The sequence below is a fragment of the Maylandia zebra genome, linkage group LG20 (genome assembly GCF_041146795.1).
Source record: "Maylandia zebra isolate NMK-2024a linkage group LG20, Mzebra_GT3a, whole genome shotgun sequence".
Classification (NCBI taxonomy): domain Eukaryota; kingdom Metazoa; phylum Chordata; class Actinopteri; order Cichliformes; family Cichlidae; genus Maylandia; species Maylandia zebra.
The window spans coordinates 9,329,279-9,356,228 of NC_135186.1; the positions used below are offsets into that span (position 1 = coordinate 9,329,279).

The window sequence follows — 26,950 nt, forward strand, 5'->3', positions numbered from 1 at the left end:
GATGCCTCAGATGCACAGCATGATCGCTGAATTTGGAAATGGATTTATTAAAGTAATTATGGTTCAAAAAGCTTTACATGAATCAGCAACATGTATTAACAATGTCAGAGTTTTTCAAAATAAACCATTGTTCGACATTGTTATTGTATGTTTGAAGCACGTTTAAGTCAAAGTCATAAACATGAGCCTCAATGCTCACACAGCCCCATCCTTTAAACTGTTAAAATAACTTCACGTAGCATGTGAATGAGTACAAACATGAGGTTTAATCCAATGCACTGTTACCAAATAATAGTCAAGTTGTTCATGTCGTTGGAGAGATCTGTCTTTGACGGGTACACCACCTTCAGGTTCCCGTCCTGGTCGACCGTTCGCACCTGCTGGATGATCAGCTGGCTGGATGCCTCGCTGCTGTCAGCAGGCACTGGTGGGCCACCCCCTTCTCCATCTGACCCCGCCTCTTCCTGATGCTCTGCTGTGAACTTGTTCAACTCTGCCATTTTCTGCAGAGAAACATGAACTGCCTGTTAAATGTGTGTATGCAATTTTTTTCGATTGTTATTTTACCAAGAAGTCCCTCAGAGAGAGATCAGATCACCTCAAAAGTCTATACAAAACACCCCATAATGTAAAAGTGAAAAAGGTTGGATTTAAATTCTTTATAAAAACTAAAAACACATTGGTATTCACAGCCTTTGCCATGACACTCAACATCTCATTGAACCCTGATGGAGCTTGAGAGGTTTCCCCAAAGAATAATGAGAAAAACTACAGGTATGCTAAACTTGTAGCATCATACTCAGAAAGACTTGAGGCTGTAATTTCTGCCAAAGGTGCTTCAACAAAGTATTGAGAAGAGGCTGTGAATTCTTTTATACACGTTATATTTTTGTTTGGTTTTTTTACTTTCAAAAGATTTGCAAGGACTTCAAGCATTTTTTTTTTCAATTTGCCATTTTTATATAAAGAAAATTAATTTGTCCATTTTGGAAAAAGGCTGGAACTTGATGCGCTGCATAACACTCACCGAAAATTTCTCCTTTAATAATTTTTTTATAATGCCTTTACATTAAATAATCAGCCTAAGCATGGAAAATTTCAATTCTTCTGCGAGGTGTGTAGTAAGAAAACGCCAATTATAAGGTGCAAATACTGTGTAACACTACAAAACTGCTCCACAGACACACACACACATAGAAGTAAAGGTACTTCTTAATGTCACTGATTGTCTCTGCTTTCTTTGATTCATTCTACTCAAAAACCTCTGTTAGGAATTTAAAGCACTTCATGTCACAGCACTGACTCCTTTTTGTATTTAAGCAGTTCTACAATTAAGAAAGTCCGGCTTTGTACACTGCTCACAGGTTGCAACACCTTTCTGAGCTCTCTTCTTCAACTTTCTTCATTTCCTCCAAACAGTACCGCTCATGACAAGGTGTTAACGGCCTAGAAATACCACTCAGGAGAAAAAATTAGTGGACTTTGCAAACTGCAAAAAAACTGATTCTGTTAAACAGATTTCCTAAACCAGACGTGTGTACCATCATCAATCCCCATTCCGGCCTTACCAGTAGCATTATCCTCGCAGTGTCAGTCTACTAAAAGGTTTTCCATTAACTACCAAGCACATTACCATGACTGAGGCTTTCACTTGCTCAAAAACATTCCCCTTAAAACTACCCTCAGGACACTGTTTTTCCTTCAGGGTCTCTCTAACAAGTATTACAGTCAGAACTGTGCATCCCTGTCTCGTGTTGTGATACAGAGATAAATTATCATTCACTAAAGAAAAGGCAGTGCACTTACTACAATCAGAGCATCCATAACATCTTTACAGGTCTGCAGGCTGGTCGCACTCGTGACCTCCACGAACAACTCTTTGGTCGTCTTCTTGATCTGTACAGTAAAGCTCATGTAATTATTTCCGTCAGATCACGAAAAGACATAAAAACAGCACAATGATACACAGAACATCAGCTGATAAGCACCTCTGATGAGCTTTAATTCTGTCTCGTTAAATCAGGACAGAATGCAAGCTGACTTGTTATTTCTCTAAAAATCAAATCCATTGTATTCTGTAAAAGTAATGTAAATATTAATGTAAATGACTAATATAAGATAGGGAGAATATCCACATGTACACACCTTGGTTTTCTCACTGTTGGTGATTGGTGGGAATGAAATCACGTCACCTTCTGCATCTACTAGACATGGATAGAGTGGCTTTCCTTGCAGAAGCTGGAGGTATCTTTAAAAACAACACAAAAAGAACAAAAAACTGTTTGGCTGGTGACAGAGACAACAGAATAGGCGAGAGGTTTGTCTGCAATTAAAACCATTAACCTTGCAGAACTTAAAACTCATTTTTAGGTGTTCTGGTATTTATTTCTGAAACCTCAGCCGAAGTCTTGGCACTGCCCCTGACTTTTTTTTAAACAGAACAATACTTAGTGCTCAAGGCCAAAATACTCAAACCAATTCTGTGGTCTGACACACCTCTGCTGCCCTCATGTGTTTAAACATCTCGCACACCTCTAATCTAAACAGTCCCTTGGATTTTTTTACATAAATTGTTTTTTGTCCTTAAAATTGGTTCGAGCCTTGAACACAAAGGTTTTATGAGGCTGACTAATGGAGATCTTTGACCCAGTGTTAACAAAGCTTGTGCTGTGTGGAAAGGTCACATGCAGTACTGACTTGTGGAGGCCTGTAACATTCTGCCTCTTCTTCTGCTTCCTCAGCTCTTCAGCCTCTAGATGAAGATGCCTTATAAGCTCGACGGCGGTCATCTCCTTCCGACCCAGCGCAACAATCTAATGGTGAATAAACATGTGAAATTAGGAGTCTTTTTTTTTAAAGAGTGTTTAACAAACAAGACTTCTCTGTCATTTGTACCTTGAGCTGGGTAGGTTGTTTGACATCATACATAAGGGGACTTTTGAGCTGCTGCACATCATGAGTTGCAATGGTTGCTATGGTCCTCTTACCACACAAGTCATCGTGAAGTTTTGTCTGGAAAAACAAAAAGCTATTCTTTATGGACTCTATAACACATATTTGGGTATGTCAGATGTGATGCCGAATTAATATCATAGTGAGGTTTTGGATCTTACCTGAGCCATCAGAAACCGTTTGAGAGCATTCCCAGACTTTAGGTTCATACCTCTGACTATGCAGCACACCAGGTAGGGTCTCACATCTTTCACCTCTGCACTCACTTTGACTGTAAGTGCCGTAGGAGCATCTGAAACATGGAGAACCCTCACCACCATCTTGTTCAGCTCTTCCACCTCATCCTGCTCATCTGATGCCTTCTCCTTCTTCTTCCTCTGCTGCTGCCTTTTTTTCTTGTCTGTGCTGCGTCCTCCGTCAGCATCACCTTTATCTTCCCCTTGTTTGCCTCTTCCTTTTCCTCTCAGGTAATCGAGGATCGACTTGGTTTGGCACCCGTTGACCATCTTCTCCAGACGCTTGTCATTCAGCTTGTTGCCTTTGAAGCTGATTTCCTTCAGCTTGGGGCAGTCACTCAGATCGGAGGGAATCTCTCTCAGCTTATTATTGGAGAGATCCAGGACCTGCAAAGATGGGCCAGAGGAAGACAAAAACAAGGGCAGAGTGTCACAGGAGTCTCACACTCTAAAAAAGTACCCTGAAGTTTAAGTGTACATAATTTAAGCTTTTACAGCAACCAAGCGGGCACACATATAGGACCTTCTATTTACAAAGCATGTTTAAAAATGTGACAGTTTATCCAGCATATAATATTAGCAAAAAGTGAAAGCCATCTTAAATCATATGTTAAGAGCTTTCCTGCCCTGGTGAACATGGCTCATATTGTGGTGAGCCATGTGTCGAGCAAAATAAAATTAAGGCAGGTTTACACTTGTTGATTGGTGGAAAACAACATTTTTGTGAATGGAGTTCACCTTCAGAGCAGCTAGTTTGTGAATCTCTCCACTCAGCTCTTCAATTAAGTTGTCAGAGGCCACCACGGTGCTGAGCAGGTCCAGTTTCTCAGAGTAAAAGTCAGCAGGAAACCCGATGACGCGATTCTTGGAGATGTTGATGGAGGAGAGCTTGGTGCACTGAGAGAGTCCCTCAGGCAGGACCTCCAGGTTGTTACAGCTCACATTGAGCGTGTTCAGCTCCCTTAACTGGGTGACCCCCTCTGGTAAGACTGTAAGGTTGTTGACTGACAGGTCTAGGACCTTTAGAGACTTGAGGTTGCCGATGACATTAGGGATGGATGCGAGCTTGTTTCTGCACAGGATGAGACTCTGGAGGTTTGTCAGATGCCGGATATCCTCGTGGATCTCTGTCAGACTGGGGCACTGGCTAACTTCCAGATAATTCAGTAGTGTCAGAGAGTAGATGGAGGAGTCGAGTCCCCCGTTTGAGGAAATTCTCTTATCAACAGCGGGCCCCTGTAAAACCAACTCACGCCTCTTCTCTGTCGCTGCTTTTTCTACTTCTGGCCATTTCTTCGTGTCATCCATGCTGCTAGATTGATGCAAGTGTGCTAAAGCTCACAACTTCCGTTTAAAATTTTCAAACTAAGTGAATATCATTTAAAAGAAATACACGTATGGGCGTGTGTACGAAACTCTAGTAAATGTATCAAAATGTAGCTTTAAGAAATTAAGCAAAGAGTTAGTGTTTTAGTCTCTTTTGCATTTTATTGCCTTTGCTGTCGTCATGTTATTGCTAAGATAATTGAAAAACAAATCTTGAAGCTACTGCTACTTTATGCCTTTATTCTGAAGGTGAGATCAAACTTCCTTTATTATTGTTGCCGTATTATTGCTGTTCTGAAGCACAATACAAAACGTTTATGAATTTATTGAAATTCCTACCGTATCCAAATACGCACAAAAAACATACAAAAGAACGTGCAAAAGACGAATTAAAATGATAAACGTCGCTAGCCAATGCTGCTGATAAAACTACACTGACCACAATACATTTAGACTGCGACGTTCACGACTGCGCATGTCTGCAGTGGTTGTTGTCAGCGGTGGTTATGGAGACATGGGGCTTCGAGCTGTCAACATTGCGGTGATGTTTGTGGTAAGATACCTTTAAGGTAAACGCAGGAAAACGCTGTTTACACCAGAAATGTAGAAAAATGTTGTGGGACGCAAAGAAACATAGTCACCAGGAAATGTATCAGATTTCAAAACCCCTAGACATTAGACTACCTTAGTTAGCTACGGTATGTGGGCTGATAGTTAACGGTTAGCTTGTACCCATAAAGGGTTGTACTACGAGGTGAGATTAATCAGGCAGCGAACTACGTAGCGCTCAAAGTAAGAACATGGCGTTCTACCTATCTGTCTAAATCACCGTGGTAACTTATGCTAACATCCAACCTGTGGGGCAAATACACTGACAACATTCAACACAACCCCTTTGATTTTCAGTTTCAAACTCAGGATCCTAGCAGTTAACACAGGAATGTTTCGTAAATCGTCACAATCTCAACAGCCCATATAGGAAGGAAGACACTAATTTATTAACAAAGGTGCCTTTCTGGGAATTATAAAATGGAAGTACCCAGGTACGAATTTTAATTGCCTATGAAGATCATCAGTTAACATTAACAGGTGTTAAACAGCTGACACGATGCATGCATATAATACGTACATGTTTTGATCAAGGTGATCGGTGGTGTCAAGGGAAAAGTGTTCCCTTGTGATTTAAGTCACAAAAACAAATATATATGAGCCCAATCAATGGGCTTTTTAAATTTTAAATGTATTCAAATATATTTTTTAATTTGTATAATTTGTATTGTTTTCTGAAATTTGTGGTTGCAGCATCTGTAAAACGGACAGTGGAAAGTGTAAACAAGCTCCACCAGCTAACATGAAAACCAGTTAACCCCTACCCTACCCAACCTAAACTTATTCCAGGCAGCATGAAGTGGTTTTCTGCGCCACTCACAAAGTATGTCCATGCTGCTTGCAGGATACTTTGGAGAGCTTGGAACCTATCCCAGTTGCACGGGCAAAAGGCAGGGTAGGCACACCCAGGTGTAGGACATATATGTATAAATAATAACACTTCATTTTTTTGTTTGTTTTATCAGTGTCCAACAGAGGGATGCCAAGGAAGATAGGATTCACTGTGGTCAGCTCTTCCAGTCATGAGGACAACTTTAGTGCTAAGGAGCTCATGGTGCATGCACCTACAGTCAACGGCTGGAGATCCAGCAGGTACCATAAAAAATACCATAAAGGTTAAACTTTTTTCTGGCAAGTTTTTTAATCTGAATAAAGGCATAAGACAAGTTTACTTCATCTGTAAGATGGAAAATTTCAACACTGGTTGTTATCAGAATGTAGTCAAGAGGAAATTTCCTGTAAAACTGAAGGCCAGCATCTAGTACTCAAAGGCTGTACCCTTTGTCATTTTTCTTGTGACTTCTAAGTTTTTTTACTTTTCAACTTAAAGAAACATGTGTTGATCACTTTTACTGCAGGCTGTGCTCCTACCCTCAGCACATCACGCTCCAGCTGGTTGAAAGAAGTAGGGTAAGGAAGCTGCAGCTATTGGCTCATCAGTACATGATCTCAACCAAGGTTGAGTTCTATATTGGTGACACTCTTCCTGAAACGAGCTCTCCAGGGTTCCCCAGGCAGCTTCACAGACTTGGGTGAGACTGAAGACTTGGCCAGGCTTAATTTCCACATCCTTTTGTTGGACGTTAGGTTGATATGAATCATTTCATTTGGGATCCATTTTGTTTATTAACCTAACATACCAGAAACAGGATAGATGCAGGCTTGCTCTGTGGTTCGGTCTTATTCTGCAGACTAGCTGTCCATTCCTGTTGAATATATAGAATTACCACACTGAGACGTGCACTATCTTGATAGCATATAATCACCAAACTGAAATTTAGTAATCATTTCTACTCTTGTAAATGTCATTTACATCAATATCTTAGAAGGAATTTTGACCCAGACTAACAAAACTTTACTTTCACATAGGTATGTGTCTTTGTCGGACAATGAGAAGACAGGCTTCAAAGCTCGGGAACTGAAGTCAGTCCATGTAGATGCCGTTGGAACATATCTGAGAATAACCTTCCACAGAAACTATGGCAACCGTTACAATCACCATAATCAGGTACTCTGTTACATGGTAACAATGCACTGTGGCCACTGAGTTATTTAAGGGTAGTCTGGTCTGAGAAGGTTAAGGCTTGCATTTTTTATGAATTCTGCTTATTTATGCAGAGAATTAATTTGCTGTAATCACGTTGTCAGTTATATTCTATACTTCACAAGCTTTATGTGCATTTACATTAGTGGAGAAGAGCCCGATTGAATCCTTTTGCTTTCTTCTTATGCTATCCCCGAAGAAGCCTGTTTTCTAAAAAATCTATAGAATTTACATTATTATAATGATTTTATTTACCTTGAACTCCTACAGCTCTCTTTCGTTATTTATTGAACTTTGAACTGCTTGTGTCATTAAAAACAGGAAATATGGGGTGTTATATGTCGGGTTAATTTTTCTTATGAGTGAAGACGAATAAAGGTTGTGAAAATTTATTATTAATCGTTCAAAGGTTCAAGTAATTTTACATGGCGCCATGGATGTGTCATTCAGCCATTGGACAAAGAAAAGGGTACCACTCCCACACACCAGAAATTATGGGCATGTTTTCCTCTAGGTGTGGGTCAGCCTTAACTCGACACCGTAAAGTTTCTGTGCCTTGCTGTGTCATCGCAGGACACATCCTATCAGAACCCCCACACATTCCTAACGGAGGGCGGGTCTTGTCTGTGCTTGGGTCTGTTGGTGTCTGTGTACCAGGCTAAATTCAATACCATAGATAATCTGTCAGAGAGCATTTTCTTTAACTGTAATTAGATGGGTCCTCTATTTGCTTCACACTTACCTATCATTCATTATATTTATTTATTGATTTTTGTTTTGAATGATTTCCTTTACTTTTTGATTTACTTACTTTAGTTCGCTCACCATCGTCATCTTCTTTTAATGATTTCAGGTTGGTTTGGTTGCCATTAATGTTCTGGGAGATGCTTTGGATGGCAATGCTTTTAACACAATAGTAAGTGAGCACTCTCCTCACATATCACCCTTCACTTATGTTTATCCCCTCAGCAGTAGGTGGCGATGTTGTGCTGTGATTCAGTCACATTCAGTCACAGTCGCTCAGAGAAGGATTCATTTCTTATCATGCGTCTGCTTACGCTGAACCAACCACAGCTATGAACATGTCTGTCAAACAGAACTTGTCAAGTATTCCTCACATGTTGTCTGCGTTTATTTATCATTCACAGAACATCATTAAACAATAAACTGGGTTTCAAAGCTTCAGTTTTCCCCTCTTTTTATTGTTTTAATCTGTGCAGACTTACTTATATTTACTTATTAATTTTATAAACATCAACTCAATATAATTGGATTGGAGTTGTTGAGTCACTTTATCTTCAAATGAAGTATTTTGTGTTGTTACTGTGCTATGTGATTATATGTGGTGGATGCACCCGTGTTTACCTAAGTGGTGTGTGTGTGTGTGTGTGTGTGTTTGTGCGTAGGTTTGTATATATGTGTCAGGCATCTAGTAATGAGAAACAAAGGGAGGGCAGTATGCAACAGTATGTATCAAACAGGAGGCCTTTAGTTAGTCAGTGTAATCAGATAGTCCTGCAGATGGACAGCTCCTGGAGGAGTGAGAGCACCTTAAAATACACACACACACACACACACAAACACAGACATGGAAAAACATGGACACACTGTCGCACAGATTCCAGTGAACAAGCTTTGCATTGTTGGTCTACTAATCCGACTCTGAGCACTTCCATCACAGCAGTGATCTTGCCCAGAGGGTCGGCTAGATCTTGTTCTCCTATATCTGCCTTATGGGTGGAAGTTATGGAAGAGACACTGTGGTGTGAATACAAAGAAAAAGCTTAACTTTTGGCTGCTTTAAATTGTTAGCAATCCAAATTGTGAAAAGGAAAAAAAAATCACAGCAGCTCGTCAACTACAATGATCAGTTTAATAACAACTTCTTTAACTTTAACCTTTGAAACTCACCGTTGCCATTTTTCTGTTATCGTAGTTTTTTTTTTAGAATGTGCATTTTAAAAGACATTTACCACATATTACTAATAATATTAACAATGACTATGCTTTATGCAGTGGTCCCACTGCGCTATACAAGTGTACCAATGAGCGAACATTTACAATACCAAACCATATTTGTCTTTATGTCTTTTTTTTGTTTCTTTTTTTTTACCTGTGCTTTTGGTTGTGCAAAGTGTCATAAAAATATCAAAATTAATTTTGTTTAACTTGGTTTTTCACAGTAGAAAATAAATATTAGTAACTGATGTATGTGAGATGTAAATAAAAACTGAATGCAATGGTTGGCAAATCTCATAAAGCCATGTTTTATTCACAACGGTATATATAAAAGATTTAGTTTTTTTATTTTTAAAAATTTTAAACCCTACATCTTTAGTTTGATGGCTGCAACACATCTCAAAGTTGGAATGGGAGAAACAAAAGGTTTCTTTTAAGTGATACTTACAAGTTAAAGCTGTAAAAACATTTTTCAGCTAATTATGTTAACTGGTCATTAACATGGTTGGGTAAAAAAAAGAACATCAGAGAGCCACATTTTCACAAATCTGTAGAAAACTGTGTTTAGAAATTGTGGAATAACGTTCCTCAGTGTTAAATTATGAAGACTTAATATCATCAGAAATTTTCAAGAATGCTGTGTAGAAGGGACGCGGCTTAAAAGCCGATGTGATGCTGTCGTGGAAATTGTTGCATGGGCTTAAATACACTTCCAGAAATCCTTGTCTGTGGACACAGCTCGTGGAGAAATCCACAAGTGCAGGTTAAAGCTTTGTTATGCAAAGAAGGAGCCATACATGAACATGATCTAGAAACGCTGCCATCGTCTCAGGTTATAGAGCAGCGTATGCTCTGATCAAGATGGCATCTTTTTCTGTGAAGGCCTTGCATATTTCAGCAAGACAATGATACAGAGACATACTGTTACAAGAGCATGTCTCTGCACTAAAAGAGTCTGGACCGGCGTACAATCCAAACAAAACATTTGGTGCCCCACGAAACTAAAAAATATGACCAAAAAGAATCTCTATTCTAAACATAAATCATGCAAAGACTATGAAAAATGACATATAAAAACACAAACGTGTCTTTTTCTCTTGCAGTATTTTTTCTTATTGAGAGCATAAGAGCAACATGGTATGACTGTTCTTACACATTACTGTGAAGGAACAATATTCTGTGAAAAAGTCTGTCTTCTTTACTATTAAGTTTAATTCTGCTGATAATGAGCAAGAATGTCATCAGTGGCAATGTTTTGTGTAATGCCTTGCTTAGTATTCAAGGTAAAAGCAGTGTTTGCTCTTAGTCTCCATATGGCCATAGCCTTGAGAGTGATGATAACGTTTGCATGTGTTTGTGTATTTGAGTGAGTTAGTGTTCTTATCTTAATACCATTGTAAGATCCAGGTGGTTGCTGGTGCAGTACTTTTGTTTGATCAACACATTTTAAAGATGCAGAGGGATCATTAGTTTTAGGATAAGCCAGTGGGATTAAAAGTCATGTCTTCCTCAACACAGTACGCACGTGTGTGTAATTTGTCCATCTGTTTACCCCCAGCCAAGCAGAGAGCAGCTGATCGAACACTACCTCAACAGTACCCAGCTGGAGGCTGCCTTGGAGTCGACCTTCATGGGGTGAGGCTAAGTCATTGAACCCTGGTTTCTTTTTCTTGTGACAATAACATTGTGTAACAAAGCCATTTAGTCTGGAAGACAACCAATCAGGAACTGAAGGTCACGTGCATTGGTAGATGATGCAGGTGGTGGCCAGTACAGGGAAAAAACACTTTTTGAAATATATGTTTTTTTAATATGTACCCCCAAGGGATGTTTCACCTAGAGGTGAAGCATCCCTTGGGGGCTGGTGAAGAATTGCACAATTAAGAGATAATATACTGAAATGATCTCGGCTTCAACAAGACAGGTGTGTCAAGCCATATAATTAATTTCTCCAATGTTTGTTATCCGTCTGTCCTGTTTTCAACTCAGCAAATGTGAATCCATTTCCCCCTTGGACGATCTGGCCTTTGATATGTACCAGGACCCCGAAGTTGCCCACATCATTCGTCTCCTGGACCAAAAGAAACAAGAGATGGTCCGGCAAGAGAAATATGAGGAAGCCAAGAATTTAAAGCAGGCTATTGCTGACCTTCAAAAGGTACTGTAGCTGCTAGGAATTAGATCATGGTACTAATAAATAGGTACTGTACAGTGAGCTATGGCATTCGGATAGTAGTGTAAATTTGGGCAATAAGTCTTTGTTGTAGCACACACATAGTATATGAAGAGACAGATGTAAAGATGGACAAGCAAATATATGCTAAATGCCCCGCCTTACTTCATGCATCTATTTCCAACAACAGGCTTTCCCAGAAAATTCCAACAACTGTATTGCTGGAATTTAGTTTAATTGTGGACTCACTTGCACCACTTTTTTCACAGATATCTAGATTTATTTCACTACTGTTTGTAACAGGAGTTGTTAAACATTGTTCAGATTCCTGTTGCAGACCTCCTTTGTCTAAAACGTTACCATGCAGACCATGAATTCTTAATAAGCTCGACAGCTGCAGCAAGGGAGAACTTGGATATTTTCTCTCCCATCTCCAACTGCAAGCCATTCTGTAACTGGATAACATACACACCCACTCAGACACCTTGTTAGCATGGCATAAAAGCGGTGGTTGCCAAGGTAGTCATCCTGTAAATCCCTTGTCATCACACCCTCAGGATGTCATAGAATGGTTTATGATGTCACATGATATCTGACAAACGCAGGGACATACAAGACGAAGACAAGAGAAGGTTTTGGCTTGCTGTATTTCTTTCACGTTGGACAGTCAAATTATACACTACTCAAAAAAATTTAAGAAATGCTGAGAAAACACATCAGATCTCTATGGGAAAACTCATGTGAGATGTCTAAACTGACATGGAGAAGGTAACGAGCTGGGGATGAATGGAGGCCACATTTTTTGATGGGAATGAAAATTATCAACCTACAGATGACTGAATTCAAAGACACCCCTAAAATCAAAGTGAAAAAACATGTGGCGGGCTAGTCCAAATTTCATTGCAGCAGCTAAAAATAGTACTAAATAGGTTGTGTGGTCCCCAACTGCTTGCATGTAAACCTGACAACATCAGGGCATCCTCCTAATGAGACAGCACTTGCTGTCCTTGGAGAACCAGGGCATCACTGAGCTTCTGGACAGCCTTCAGTGCAACTTGGTGGCAGCAGAGGGACCAAAATATAATTTTCCAGTGGTGTTCTATTGAATTTAGGTCAGACAAGTCAATGCTATCAATTCTTTCATGACACTAGGCATTGTTGTACTGCCATCTGTCAACAGACATCTTGGTACTTAATGGCAGTCAGGGTGCCGTTGTCTAGCCTGTAGAAGGCTGTGCGTCCCTTCATGGATATGCCTCCACAGATGGTCACTGATCTACTACCAGACCACTCATGTTGAACGAATGCACACATATATTTATATATCTTAGTTGAATTGAATCGAAACAGTTCAGAGGTCATGAGACTGTTTCAGTTGGCAACAAATTAGCTAATAAATTTGGTTCACTGGAATTTTCTCGTTCACATGTTATGTCTGAGTTTCTGAAGTTGATGTCAATTTTACATCCTGTAAAACCTGTCAGGTGACACTAATAGTTTTGTTTTATCAGTTCCATATTCCATGTTCACTGTTACATGTTCTCTCATATACACAAGAGAACAACACTGGTCATTTTTTAGTGATTTCATTGGGCATCATGTCTGCTGACTCTTCCCTGCTGTGTCCAGGCAGGTCCCTTATCTAATCAAAATGGGGTCATTCTGATAGTGAGACGGTCTCCCACTGTGTGGTACATGTCAGAAAGGTCAGCTTTGTATAAACTGCCCGTCCTGAGCTGCACAAGTTTTTCAGGAGTTCTCGTATGAAAACCATCAAACTGAAGATGCAGATTTTCTGTTTACACTTAGATTTGTAAGTAGATGCAAGTTCAGAGTTCATGAAACTCTTTCAGTTGGCAACAAATTAGCTACTGAATTTAGTTCACTAGAATTTCCTCATTCACATGTTATGTCTGAGTTTCTGAAGTTGATGTCAATTTTACATCCTGTAAAACCTGTCAGGTGACACTCATAGTTTGTTCCAATAAAGAACATGTCAATTAAATAAACAAATAAATAAAGACCCATAGCCTCCTCAACACTAAATGCAAATTCTTTTTAATAATGGCTCATGATTTGAAGTGTAGTAAATCTCTCACCAATAGCGCAGCTTTACAAGATGGAAAATTATAATTTGAGCTATCTCTCCTGACAGCTCAAATTATAATTTAGGAGAAGAAGAAAAAAACAGCACGCAGCAAACAGTACATAGACTTGCAGTCACTAAAGGTACAAATTGACATAAATCTTATCTCGTAAATTGTTCTCATCTGTTCAAGCTTGTAGTGTAGAGTCACAGTGTAGCTGCAGGGCTGCTTTTACCTCCATATTCTTTGCACTTCCAGGTCGGGGAGCGTTTGGCTAGATACGATGTGGAGAAGCGATGTGCGATTGAAAAGGAAGACTATGATCTGGCCAAAAAGAAGAAGGAGCTGATGGAGGAGTACAGGAAGAGTGTGTACCAGCAGCTGGAAGTACACAACCTGCTGGATATGACAATGGTATGTCAACAGCTACTGGTTTGGTAACAGCGAGGTGGGCTGTTATTGTTTTGTAAAAGATGGAGAAAATATGCGGGGGAAATCTTGCATTATTCATGGCTCTTTTTGATCTAAAATGATCTCTGTTATTCTATCTTTCCATGTCACCAGGTCACGAGGGCAGCAGAATCAACCCTGGCCCAGTACTCTCCTCCTGTTCTGTCTTCTTCAGGTCGTTCTTCAGTCTATACCAAGCCTCTTGTATCCACAGACACAATCAGCAAAGGGAAAAATCCAGACATTCATAAAAACCAACAATTAGCTGAAGAATCTATCACATCCAACCTGAGCAGCCAACCTGACACACCTTGTACGCCTGCTGCTGTACTCAAAATCGATGTAAGCATCTTCCTGTATCAAATGTGTTTAGATGTTATAGAAATAATGCATGAAACGTGTCCATCTCAAACATACTTTATAATCAAAACAACAGTTTTTCTAAATAAGCAGTGCTTATTTAGACATGACAATCTTCACTGATTATAAACACAAAGATTTTTTTATTGGTCCAGTTGTGCACATTGTTCTGAATTCCATGAACTCCTGTGTTATTATAAAAAAATATTAATAGGAAAGCACCTTAAGAAAAAGTCTCCTGTGTAGTGTTGAAACCCAGGGCACACAAGGAGATTATGACCAGTGGGGTCCTTTGTGCTTTACTCACCACCTACTAAGACTACCCCTAGTGCAGGTTTAGGTTTCACTATTTAATTAAAAGCGTGCAACAGTTGGCTGACTGCAGCGGCTCCCAACCTGGCCTCAAGGCAGGGCTTTGAGCCTTGCACTAGGCAGCAGTGTGCCAGTTGGCCCAGGGGCACCGGAGACAGTACTCTGCTCGGCTGGCTGGAAGTTTGGCTTGAACAGAGAGGGTTCAATATTCATTGTCATCCTTATGTTGAATGATTGACCTTTTCACTAGATGAATGTTAGTATTTCTCAGGAGGGAAAATGCAGATCAGCTTTCTCTAAACTTTCCATCATAATTTTGGATGCTGAGACATTAAACAGTATAGCAAAATCAAACCGCCGTAGTAAGAAAATATAATATACATTATATTTTCTTCAGCATGTGGTGTCAATATTTTTTCAGTTTCTGCTTTCTTCTGGTGACAGGTTACCAGTGTGCCTTACGACGAAAGGCCGCTGCCAGCCCTTCAGAGGAAAGATCAGCCACTGGAGGCCACTCAGAGCCCTGCGGAGGAGCACTCCCCGATATCAGAAGTGCAAAGGACTCCACAGAGCACTGAAATGAGTGGAGAACCAGAACCCCTGACAGAGAAGGTGCTGAGAGAGGCTGGTCTTTCAATAGAGGTCTTTGGAGAAAGCCTGGTAAGAAAAGATAAACATATGTGAAACAAACAGCTAGCTAAGCCAACGATAGCTGTTAACTTTGCGCTGTGTTTATATTCCTACATGTCAGGATCTCAGTGGGCCTCTGGGAGTGACTACACTCATAAGCACAATTTCTCTTTGTGTAGCAAAGGCATTGACCTTTTTTTGGCACAAATCAGTTGCTTCTGTTTTCAACAATTTTGGCAAAAAATCATGGGTATTGTCCTTGGGTACATACCGAAATGAACAGAAGTAGTTTAAAAAAAGTAATTATTATTGTTATTGTGCTTTTTCTGGTTGTTGTTAAGCCAGTTCCAAGGTCATAGTGGGTGTATGAAGTCAGTTAAAGTCATAGTGTATTTCAAAAACTGAGAAGAAAAACAAACCTAGAGCATTGTGTTATTTTATGTCACTGGAGTACTTTACTTTCTTACTGTCAGTGCAAAAATAAAACCTGTCAGCTTTTAGTATTTAGTCAGTTTTATAAGTAGCCCAGTCAGAGAGATTTCAATGTATATTTGAGAGAAAACCCAACTAACTGTTGGCTTATTTTTAACACTGGATAATGTAAGTACTCTTCGAGTTAAAAAAATAAGTATAATAGGAAAAACAAATTTTGAACTCTTTTGAAAACACTTAAATAGCCTATTTTATACAGATGCTATTAGCACGCTAACTATAATTATAGTTCATCACTGTTCGAATGACCATGCAACAAATAGCTGCCATTTCCTTTTAAAAAGTTGTTTTAAATTAATAAGTGAATGCCTTTGGAGTATTTGCTGCATTTAAATCTCACAGCATATACCACACACTTTTATTTCCACATGCTACAATACCAATGTAACTAATATGTATATTCTCATCCTCTTGGTAAATCTGCTGCCATTCACTCCCAGGTGGCGGGGGTATATTCTAAAACCTGGTGTTACAGAGTGGACGCCCTGCTTTCTGTGTATAAGAAGCTTTTGGAGGTCTCTCCCACCACCCCCAAGGAAGAGCTGAGGAACATGATAAGAGCTGCTGTGTTCCTCGTCAAAAAAGCCCTCTTGGATAAAGTCACATCTGTGAGTCATTTCCTCAAAAGAAATTAATCTTAACATAAAAATAAGCCCAATTAACACATACTACATAGGTTTCAAGCAGTGCTAACCTACATTTTAACATTGTTAAAAATCAGCACCCGCTTATACAGCCACCCCCTGAACAATGTTCCCCCTGTATCACGTGCAGCCTCCCAGAGCTAGCTTCTTTAAACAAATAGTGTTGACAAGGATGGCTTTGTAATCCTTCTGCGTGGAATGGTAAAAATGGATGAAAAAGGCTTGGCTGCAATAATTCCTAGTCACTTTGATGCACAGAATACTCCATTAAGATGTTAACTGGTTAATATACTGCATAGAAATGGGCTTGTTTAATTCACGCTTAACAACCTTGGTTTGTATTAAATATTATTATATCCTGGTTCTGAATCTAACCTTGGGTAGTTGTTGCAGAAATCTTGTAAGAGCAGGTTTATTGATGTAGGGAGAACCTTTCGTTTAAGCTAAAAGATGATACTCCAGTGCCCATGTAAGCAATGCCATGAATTTTGCTGTCATTTATAGTGGCTTTACTTCCAATCTTGTCCTGGGCTTTCAGTTTTGTGTGTATCTGTGGGTGTGTATGAGTCCTTCGGCCCAGCCAAACAGAGCAGTGATGCAAGAAAAACACTAGCCAAAATTTGAGGACCCCCCTCTGATTGACATTTTTTGAGAAAAGTGAAGAACAGAAACACTTTCATAAATTTAAATTCACAAGTTTAATATAGACATACCATCACAATCTAAATTATTTGAGAGACGCAGTAAGGCCAAGGAAATGTCTGTTTCAACAGAAAGGTAAGTGTTCTTTTTTTTTTTTAATTAATTGCTAATAGTGATATTTAATAAAAGCAAAATGTGGCACTGTTTCAGGGAAATGCCACAATTTTGTTGTACATGTACAATCACAGTAAAGGACTATTCTATTTTTTTCTATTTTAAACAGGCTTATAAATAAATGGTATAAGATTTATTGCCAAGAAGGATTGTTACAACAAAGACAATTAACCAAACACACATTTGCATACTTTTTGTCCTAAATTTATATACAATTGTGGAATTGAATAAAATGTATATGCTAAATAGACGTTGGCACTCACAGTGCCCAGGCAATATTTATGCAAATTCTAAAAGATCTAATACAATGTTCTAATGTATTTAAAACCAGTTTGTTCAGCTGTGAACAAGGCGAATGGCTAATTTTAGAAACCTGACATCCAAATTAGGCAGATGTAAGCAAATCTTTGCAGAGCTTTTGGTAAATAAACATGCAATACTGCTCTTTTCTCTTAGATATGGAGTACCATCACACTTTTTTATTACAATGCAGTGTCACTATAAACAAGTACAGACAAAACCTTTTACTGTATAGTGATTTTATAGAGAAGAGAAAGAGCATTAAAAAAGTCCAAAGTATTTCTGACGATGAAGGGTTGGAATATAAACCAAAGGCTCTTTACTTTTACCTAATCTTGTGAATAGATCACACCCAGTTTTAGCAGAGTTTAGATCCAGTTCAGCTCTCCCAGCTTATGATTGACTAGTTGTTTTTGGAAATGTATCAAAAGCAGACTGTAGTTTTGCAATAGTCAGTGGCATAATAATTTTTTTAAAAACTCTATAAGCATGGTAGTTTATGCATACTAGCTCTGCTGCTATAGGTAGCAGAGATAGTATATGGCATAAACAGAAGAGGTATATAAGACTGGATCCCTGTGGAACACCTATAGTAAGAAAAAATGGACTAACCTGAAAAATCTGAAGACTCCTTTCAGAGTTCTATGAGAAAGACTGCCATAAAAACGACTTTTCATGTAAACTGACTGAGCATAACTTTTCAATCAGAATGCCATGATCTACTGAATGAAATGTTAACTGTACGAAAAGTGTAACACAATACTGATGGTTATTAAGGTTCGTTGTACTGTGGCATGATTTAAATTCTGACTGTTCTGATGTTAAAATTCAGGTACAGTCACAGTTCAGCACTTATAAAGGAATCTAAGGGCTTTTGATAAGCAGGGCATTTTTGAGATGGGATGCCGATTATTTAGGCCATTAGGGTCGACTTTTTTGTGTAATGGTAGGACCTGTGTTGCGCATCAGATTTTTTTTTATTTTAGCTGTTGCAAGGGATAAATTACAAATGTATGAGCAGCGATTAGGTCTTCAAGTACATACACTAGTGCAAAATGCATAACTTTTATTACTTTTAAAATGTCAATCATACTGACTATTTATTAATTTAACATATAAATCTGATCAAAATTTACTTTAAATTTAATTTAATCTTCCACTACCTTTACTCTGCTTAATTTGGAATATTTTTTCTTTTACAGCCTTAATTTGCGGCTTTTCTTCTTCTTTATGAGGATTTTAGCATCAGTGTCTCTCTCAGACCTCTTTAACATATTTTTAAAAAACAAAAAGAGAAAAGATATCAAACATAGATGTTAATAACTGTGTCTGCTCATTAATTGGTGGGAGGCGGTAGGTCCATACAGAGATATATGAGTACATATGGTGCTACCATTGTAGTAAGATTTTAGAAAGAGCACCAAGTTTTAAGTTTCATTACAAAAGGATCTTGCTTTAGGTTCTACATGCCTCGCTGAAGCTGCTGCGGCTAATGCTAAGCCAGCTGATCCCAGGTGTAGGGCTGGGCCGAGCTGAGGTGACCCACTGCTTGGAGCAGACCTTTCCTAATCTGCTTGCCAGGACCGGAGACTCCACTACTCGCGTTCGGGCCACAGTTTCTGCCTTCATACAGGTATTGTACAGTTAGACCCAACACTATTCATCAACCTTTCGGTCTTTTGTGTCACCCTGCTCTCTCCCATCTTCTTTTTATTGTGTGTTTGCTAAGTGAAAACCTTTATTTATGATATGTTAGAAAAACCAACTGACCTATGATTCATTCAAACAAAAAAGTCACCTAACTCACAGGATGAACTGGTGAACTTGGAGAAAAAAGAATGCCAGCAGTAACAACCTTTGGCATGCATAGTTTTACACAGTTTTTACACCAGAGGAATGCCCTATTCTTGTCTGGTATGACATTGTAGCTGCTCAACAGTGAAGCTAGAAGTTACACAGAGATTTCTACAGATTCTCAGAATCTTTTGATGAGTCATCTCACATTATTCCCATGCTTGTGTTGTTGGTAGGTTACTGGTAAATTCCAAGTTTTGCTTTGATATCCAACCAAACAACAATGGTAGAGTGAGCCAGCACTAAAATATACTGCAGTAGGATTAGCATGTGGGTGTGTTGAAACGTCACATCTTGAGTTAGGTCATGCTTTTTCCATTTATAATTACGGTACATAAAGAAAATATGGCAGTCTAATGTTATAGCTGGGATTTGTTAAAGCTAAACAGCTTTCCCTGTTGAGTACTAAATTTCCCACACAATGACACAATGGTAAAAATCTTTGCTTATTTCTCATTTAGGCAGCCACCATGAGTCTGCATTCAAAGTTATTTTCAAATTAGTATTAATAAATACTACACTATAATCAAAGACACCGAAGAGTTCCAACATGTGCAAAATTCAATCCAACTTTCCTCCCAGTGCTCCTCCAAAAAGTATTACTTTTGTGTGATGCCTCTGTATATCTGGATTGAGGCACCATTTTTAGCACAATATGCTGTTTCATCTCCCTAAAACTGGATTGGTTGTTGCAAAGTATAATATTTTCTGTTCTTTGTGCATAAACATCCAAGGTCCTTATTCCAGTGTAAAAATGAACAAATGATGTTTTCTTAGAATGTCACTTTAAAGTTGGGGCTAAATACTGGTAAATATATCAAAATGCTTCTTAAAATAATTATTAGTTATCCCCTTAAGTAGAAATACTATTAGGAGTGTGGAAGATGACTTCTATGAAAGTGTAAAACATCATAGCAACACTTAGGTCTAGTTAGTCCAGTTAATTTTTCTAAGCATTGAAAACTCCAGCCATGACTAATCTGTCCAATATTTCTAAAGGCATTCATAAAAAGAAGACAATGGACAAAGCAGTTTCATGCATAATTAATGTAAGGTGTGGTGACTGATTGTGGACTTGAAGCATGCACTACGTAGCACGCAGGACAACATTCCTTCTTACAGGTTCTTTGTAGCTCCTGGCTTGGCTTTGAGATGCAAGCTGTGCATTTAGTTTTTGCTTTGTTTGTTTATAAACCCGGTTGATGTAGACATGGATGGAGAGACCTGAACTATTCATGTAGTGATGATTTGACATTAACGTATAAACTTGCATCACGTAATATTAGTGGTCAGGAAATGAGTAGAAACTACTAAGCTCCGTGTGTACACGTCAGCAGTGCTTAAACACTACAAAAAGAAAGAAGACATACTCTTAAAATGCTGAATGGCATTGAGTTAGTGAAACGCTTCGGCTCTTACATGCTGTAACTTTAAGTGTTAAAGTGATTATTGCAAGACTAAGGAATGGAAACAGTGATGCAGTGATAGTGCACATGCACTGACATGTAAATCGACAACCGTTAAGATAGGTCTGTGTGCTCAAATGGAGGCTAAACGATCGCTTACAAGTTATATTTAAAAGAGAGCAGTCAATTATAAATAAATTTAATTATGGGGAGTTTTGCATTTTAGATAGCTAGAAACAGAAGGCGAGTAAGGAAGTGTCTTGAGGTGTTGCAACAAACTGCACAACCTTCAGACAGGCCCCAGACGCTGAAGTCACCACTTGTGTGATTTCATTACCAAAGTGGAGTGGTATAGGTAGGTATAATTTGTGCTCTGTACTGGTGCAAGATAACAAACAAGATAACAAAACATAATGCAGCACAATAATCATTTGATGTCAGTTATTCTGTTTTAACTGTAATTCAACTATGAAATTCTCTTTATTGCACAAGCACGCTTTCATTTGGACTTTTGGGTTGAAAGAAGAAAATGTTTCTTGGCTGCTGGATGGACAGATGATGTACACTGTATATTTGTGTATTTGGTTAGTCAAATTCGTTCCTGTGTGCTCATGGATGGGCGTGTGTTGAGTAAGAAAGGGTGGGTGCCCTTTCGCTCAGTAGCTTGCAGACTTAAGCTCGCAGCCCCTCTTCTGCTGGATTGTGTTCAGAGCTTGACTCAGGGACTGATTGAATCGTTCTTTGTGTGTCGAGGGCCAGTTGCACACTTCTTTTCTGCGTGTCTTCCTATATTTCCGACATACATTCCACTCACCTGATGTGGTTAAAACAATGACAGGGTTTTCTAAGACCCTTCTTCAGTTTTACTCCGATTGTCAGCTTGTATTTTCTGTCACGACTTGTGCCTATGCCAGAGGCCAATGTTGAATGACAAATTACCGTGTGCAGCATCACAAGCATACACTGTAATTTGTTTGAGGTACATAGCACTTGCATTACTTCTGTACTACAAGTCTACAAGACTTGCAGGTGCAAGTCTACAAATACATTGCGTGATTTACGCCCCCCTTAAAACTTGCTGTCTATTTCTCTTGTCCCTCATGTAGGAAATTGCTGTTCTGAAGGATGTCAGGGCCCTGCAGATGATCCCTGGTGAGCTGGTGAAACCCTTCAAATCCAACTTTCCCTCTCGCCTGGCTGAGAGTCGGGCTGAGCTACTCGAGAAACTGCTCATTGAACTTGGTACAGAAAACTCTGGCTTCACCCTGGAAAATGTTATGACGGTAAACAACCTGAACCATAATAAATATGTTTGGTGTGATAATTATGTCACTTATAAATATGAATGTACTAATGTGTTTTCTTTGGGTGTGCAATTAAATAAAGCCTACTAGGTCAAGTAGGACAAACTTTGTTTAAATAATTAAACATTTCAAAAGCTCAAATAAAAAGATACACATTCACAGATAAATAATTAAACAATTGACTGCCGTTTTTCTTTAAGGCAGTGTTTCAATTCATAGTTAATTCCTTTCTGGAAAGAGCAATTACAGCATGATATGTACTATATAAACTATATAAAATATGGAAATCTGTGTCATTCCACTTCAAAGTAGAAAAGGATAAGGAAAGGTCCTATAAGCTGACTTTCTGTTAAATTTGGGTCAGTAGTTATGGTGCGACTTTACAGAAAAGCAGCAGTCCCTCCCAGGCCTTCTGTGGCCATTCATTTACGTAAACAGGCCCTCAGTAATGTCCAGTCAGCTGAGTCAATGTTGTCACTGCTGGCACCCTCTTTAACGTCTCCTGCACTCCTTTGGTTTCCAGCAGTGACCTAATATCTATGTGCAAACTATCCAACTGTTAAACTGAAGCAGGCCAACAAACTGTCTCGTACTCCTCTCCGAAACCTTTTTGAGAACCAGTACATGTAATGCTGCTGGCTTTAGTCATTTGTTCAGACATGCGTCACTTTCAAATTAATGTTACTCTCAATTTTATTAACTTATTCTGGCAACAGTAAAAGAAAAAGCCACAGTCTTGCAGTATTACAGTATGTGCTGTTCGGTAGATTGACAGTATGTCTAGGGACACATATGACATGAGGTCAGTTTTATTAATTTAGCTAAAGGATTTCTGTTGAGGAAAACTCCGAATATGAACAAGGTATTTAGTGATTTCGTTTTTCTGTGTGCACCTCGTGGTAAAGGCTCACAAACTGTGCAAAAACTGCAGAATTTGTGATGTACGCGTACCACCGCCGGTGCTGAAATGTGAAAATTTCTTAATGTTCAGATGTATGTCCACTGTGCAGTTTAACATAGTGTTTTATCATATTGGACCAGCTTTGAGGCTGAGATTAGAGATTACATCAAGACACTTATGGCAGGTGTCTCATTCCAAAAGTTTTTTTCTTCCCTCGTGTCATTATTATCATGTTTCTCCAAGACATCCTGGTCTTTTAAATTAGCTGAGCGAGTCAAAATACGAGAGAGAAAAGCATGCCTGTAATCTGGTGCTTTTCCAACCAGTGTGTGAACTCAGATATGAAGTAAACCTCTTGGATTCATGGAAAGGATTTCATGAATCTGTTAAAAATGTGCGTAATTTTTAACCACTCCTACTTTACCCCCCCCCGCGCGCACCGCCCCGTCCCACTCCCAATTCAACCCTAGTCTTGAGCAAATTGTTAGGTTTGTCCTCTGAGTTTCTCCGCCTATTGAAGCCAAAGCCACATAGGTGGAACTGCACGGACTGTGTTTGCATGCTTGGGCATGCTTGCATAGCTCCTAACCCTTTTTTGTATTGACTGCCACATGTGTTTGCTTGGAAAATATTTTCTGCCTGAATTGAGATGTAACAGGACCGCTGCGCTTCTTTCCTGACTGTCACACTTTCTGCTTTCATGTAAAACACGAGCAGACAGCATGTTTAAACTGAAAGTCAATGAGAAATTTATGAATTGCCAGTTATTTTTATTACTTAGTTGCCTTGTCCCCGATGTTTCCCTTCAATATCCCTTAATCCACCTTGCTAATCAGATTTGGAGCTATTTTACCCGCAGACTTCTTCTTGTTAACATCGGGCACTTTTAACAAACCATCATCAGAGAAATTGCAACAGAGGTGTTAATATTTCTCACGGTGAAGACAGAAAAATAGAAATGGTTTGGTTTAGTTTCAGTCTGATACATAACAATAAGTAATGCAACTTTCTTTTTGAAAGAATAGAGTGTTCAATCTGGCTGCTTGAATTATCCCTGTTGCACAAACACAGAACTGCTACACTCTTCCTGAGGGTACAAAAGCAATCATGACAAACCACAAAGCTGAGCCCGTATCATCATTGTGGTGACTGCGCATGTGAGCGTTCCTTGCAGTACTGTACTTTCCCATGTTATCGTATTTCTGTCACACTTAGGGAGAAAGATCTGAATGATACTGCAAAACATACATAGCTTATCTATGTTCATTTGATTTGCTCTAGCAGCTAGGTAAGTTACTGAATTGACTGAATCTGGCAGATGAAGCACCTAAAATGTTTTTTCCCTTTAAAAAGACACGAGCACAAGTGCTCAATTCACATGAAGGATGAACTGATGACAGTTGAATATCAAGGTCATTTTCAGTTGGAGAAAGCCCAGATACTGATTATGACAGACTTTGAAGTGATAAGGTTTTACATGCAAAAGGTCAACTTCACTGTTGTAGTAGTTCAGAATACTTTTTAAGGCCACAGCTCAGGAGCAAAGAAAACTCCATCCTCATTCATGGAAGTTTTTCAATTCTGTTACATCAGTACAGCGTAAAATGTGAGATTTAATGAAATCTGGTCAAATGAAATTTACTTGATTGGTATACATTCAGTTCATACTAAGCACATTTTCCATAATGAGTAATTATTTGAAAAAATACATATTTGACTATGTATATTTCAGTAGCATTTTACTCAGAATTTCATTTCAAGTTTATTGAGCGTGAAGAGTCATTTTTTGGAATGTGAGCATATTTCACAAAACTTACAAACATGTTTAATCCCCACATATTATTTCCATTCAAAGCCTTCCATACATGTTACTGTTAACCACACCTTCACGTGTTCACGGCCCTTAGATAGTAATTCTAGTTTATCGTGTCTTTGGGCTCCTGTGACTGTCCCCCTCGACAGCTCAGCTACGGTTTAGCTAACATATTTCCGTTTTCTTCCACTGTTACTAGGGTGATCTACTCTGAGGTGGAAGCCAGAGTGAAAAAGGGGTTGGAAGATACAACAGAGAACTAGAAAGTGCATTTTCTGAAGAAACTGCAGTGTGAATGCTTGAATCTGAATGTATGGACTGAAATGAATTAATTGCTGAATTTTGAGTTAAAAATTTTGAATGAGATAAAAAAACAAAAAAAACAACTGAATTTAACCTGAAAACAACAGTGCTGAACTGCTAAAAGCTGACGTTTAACATAGAAGAAGAAGTTGGAAAATACCTGAAAATGTTTTAAATGTAAATTAGAAAAACCTAAGAAATGAGAAAAGAACATTTAGAGTCAGAAAACATCTGAAAGAATATTAAAAGGTCATATTCTTTGAATCACTGAATGACTCAAATGTGATCCCTCCACTTGGACCCACACAGTTTAAAAAGTTTACATCTCTGAGCTTTGAAAGACAAGATGTTGGAAAAAGAACAACGATGGCGACGTTTTGAGGGTATAATGATGGCTTTAACACTGTGGACACAGCAGCAGTTGAAAGAGAAGTGTTTAAGATTAATTTTGGCAGAGTGGCAGAGAGAGCTCGTTAAGCAGGCAGGTGTGAGCCTGGTTGCTATAGTGACCGCACCCAATGGCTCCATACACACGCACACAGACATGCACCTCACTTTTGCTGCTTAAAATGAACAGAAAAGTCAGGCCGAAACAAATCGTTCCCAAATGAAAAGTAAAAGTCGTATTGACAAAATTCTTTCACTGTGAGCGACAGCAATGTCTAGTCTACCAAATTCTCAGTTTTCATGTCTGTGGAGTTTATTATATGCACGTGGTGACAGTGGAAAGACACCATGCTCTTCTGATTTTCAAACGAACCTTCTGAGCCATTTTAACATTAGAGTCTATGGAAGAGTTTGAGGGAGGAGGCTGTGCATTGGTGACATTTATGAAAGAACCATAACACCTAGTACAATAGTAAACACATTGGATGAAAGAGGACAGCCATGGCTACGTTTTGAGGGTAAAATCATACCTGTAGAGCAAACGCTGCGGACACAGCAGCAGTTTTAAAAAAGATTTTAAGATTATTTTTTTTGCTCCTCTCACTCTAGCAGTTGAGCTGCCTCACTCTAGCCCCAACATTCCGTCCCATACACACCCATTATAAACTCTGAAACGGGTGAAAAAACATCATGAAACTTAAACTGGAACTGAAGAAAAAGTATAATAGATATTGAAAAGATAAATACAAGTTGAATAGTTGAATGTCTTGTCTTCGTTTTAAAGTTTGAATGGTGGCTCTATGTGAACGTATGTTGAAGTAGTAAGAGTTTAAAAATGAGTAAGTTGAATGAGAATTTGAAGGGTCTCCCCATTGAAATACATGGGAAATTTTTGTTGAATAAAGTTGAATAAAATTAAAAATATAAATGTTAAAAATGAGAAAAATACAAGCAACAGTGTCCAAAAGAATAGGAATCTAATGGTGTTTGAATGGTTTTTCTAAGTTGAACGGTTTTGAAGGAGTAGGCTTTCAAAAAACGTACGGAATAGATAATAATAAAATAGAACTAGAAAGTGCATTTTCTGAAGAAACTGCAGTGTGAATGCTTGAATCTGAATGTATGCACTGAAATGAATTAATTGCTGAATTTTGAGTTAAAAATTTTGAATGAGATAAAAAAAAAAACCCAGAATTTAACCTGAAAACAAAAGTGCTGAACTGCTAAAAGCTGAAGGTTACACAGAAGAAGAAGTTGGAAAAAAGCTGAAAATGTTTTAATTGTAAATTAGAAAACCCTAAGAAATGAGAAAAGAACCTTTAGAGTCAGAAAACATCTGAATGAATATTAAAAGGTCATATTCTTTGAATCACTGAATGACTAAAATGTGATCCCTCCACTTGGATCCACACAGTTTAAAAAGTTTACATCTCTGAGCTTTGAAAGACAAGATGTTGGAAAGAGAACAACGATGGCGACGTTTTGAGGGTAAAATGATGGCTGTAACACTGTGGAGACAGCAGCAGTTGAAAGAGAAGTGTTTAAGTTGAATCTTGGCAGAGTGAGAGAGAGAGCTCGTTAAGCAGGCAGGT

At 38.7% G+C, this 26,950-nt stretch overlaps 2 protein-coding genes across 5 annotated transcripts in view; one reads left to right on the top strand and one right to left on the bottom strand.

Moving 5' to 3' along the window:
- Positions 1 to 23: 23 nt before the first annotated feature.
- lrrc47 (leucine rich repeat containing 47) lies at positions 24 to 4,544 on the bottom strand. The gene is made up of 7 exons (XM_024806520.2): positions 3,927 to 4,544; positions 3,114 to 3,575; positions 2,896 to 3,012; positions 2,698 to 2,813; positions 2,146 to 2,248; positions 1,807 to 1,896; positions 24 to 503 (listed from the first exon to the last, which is right to left on the bottom strand). The coding sequence occupies exons 1-7, from the start codon at positions 4,494 to 4,496 to the stop codon at positions 282 to 284; spliced, it is 1,680 nt and encodes a 559-aa protein (XP_024662288.1). The 5' UTR covers positions 4,497 to 4,544; the 3' UTR covers positions 24 to 281.
- Positions 4,545 to 5,003: 459 nt separating this feature from the next.
- The window catches only part of cep104 (centrosomal protein 104), a 41,994-nt gene continuing 20,047 nt past the window's right edge, over positions 5,004 to 26,950 (top strand). For 2 of the 4 annotated variants that reach the window (XM_014407521.3, XM_014407523.3), the window contains exons 1-13: positions 5,004 to 5,067; positions 6,089 to 6,215; positions 6,482 to 6,655; positions 6,993 to 7,131; positions 8,021 to 8,083; positions 10,685 to 10,761; positions 11,116 to 11,284; positions 13,645 to 13,800; positions 13,951 to 14,178; positions 14,953 to 15,168; positions 16,071 to 16,238; positions 18,850 to 19,023; positions 21,757 to 21,933. In XM_014407521.3, the coding sequence (XP_014263007.2) occupies positions 6,103 to 6,215; positions 6,482 to 6,655; positions 6,993 to 7,131; positions 8,021 to 8,083; positions 10,685 to 10,761; positions 11,116 to 11,284; positions 13,645 to 13,800; positions 13,951 to 14,178; positions 14,953 to 15,168; positions 16,071 to 16,238; positions 18,850 to 19,023; positions 21,757 to 21,933 (1,854 nt within the window). In that variant the 5' untranslated portion in view covers positions 5,004 to 5,067; positions 6,089 to 6,102. Of the gene's footprint in view, positions 5,084 to 6,088; positions 6,216 to 6,481; positions 6,656 to 6,992; positions 7,132 to 8,020; positions 8,084 to 10,684; positions 10,762 to 11,115; positions 11,285 to 13,644; positions 13,801 to 13,950; positions 14,179 to 14,952; positions 15,169 to 16,070; positions 16,239 to 18,849; positions 19,024 to 21,756; positions 21,934 to 26,950 lie in introns of all 4 variants that reach the window. The other 2 variants (XM_014407522.3, XM_014407524.3) reach the window with 2 other exon arrangements.

Excerpts from the sequence above, each read along its gene's own strand:
- lrrc47 (XM_024806520.2), bottom strand. The coding sequence starts at position 4,496 with ATGGATGACACGAAGAAATGGCCAGAAGTAGAAAAAGCAGCGACAGAG. Across the intron at positions 3,013-3,113 it reads AACGGTTTCTGATGGCTCAG|ACAAAACTTCACGATGACTT; the intron begins GTAAGATCCAAA and ends TTGTTTTTCCAG. Across the intron at positions 2,249-2,697 it reads AATGTTACAGGCCTCCACAA|ATACCTCCAGCTTCTGCAAG; the intron begins GTCAGTACTGCA and ends TTGTTTTTAAAG.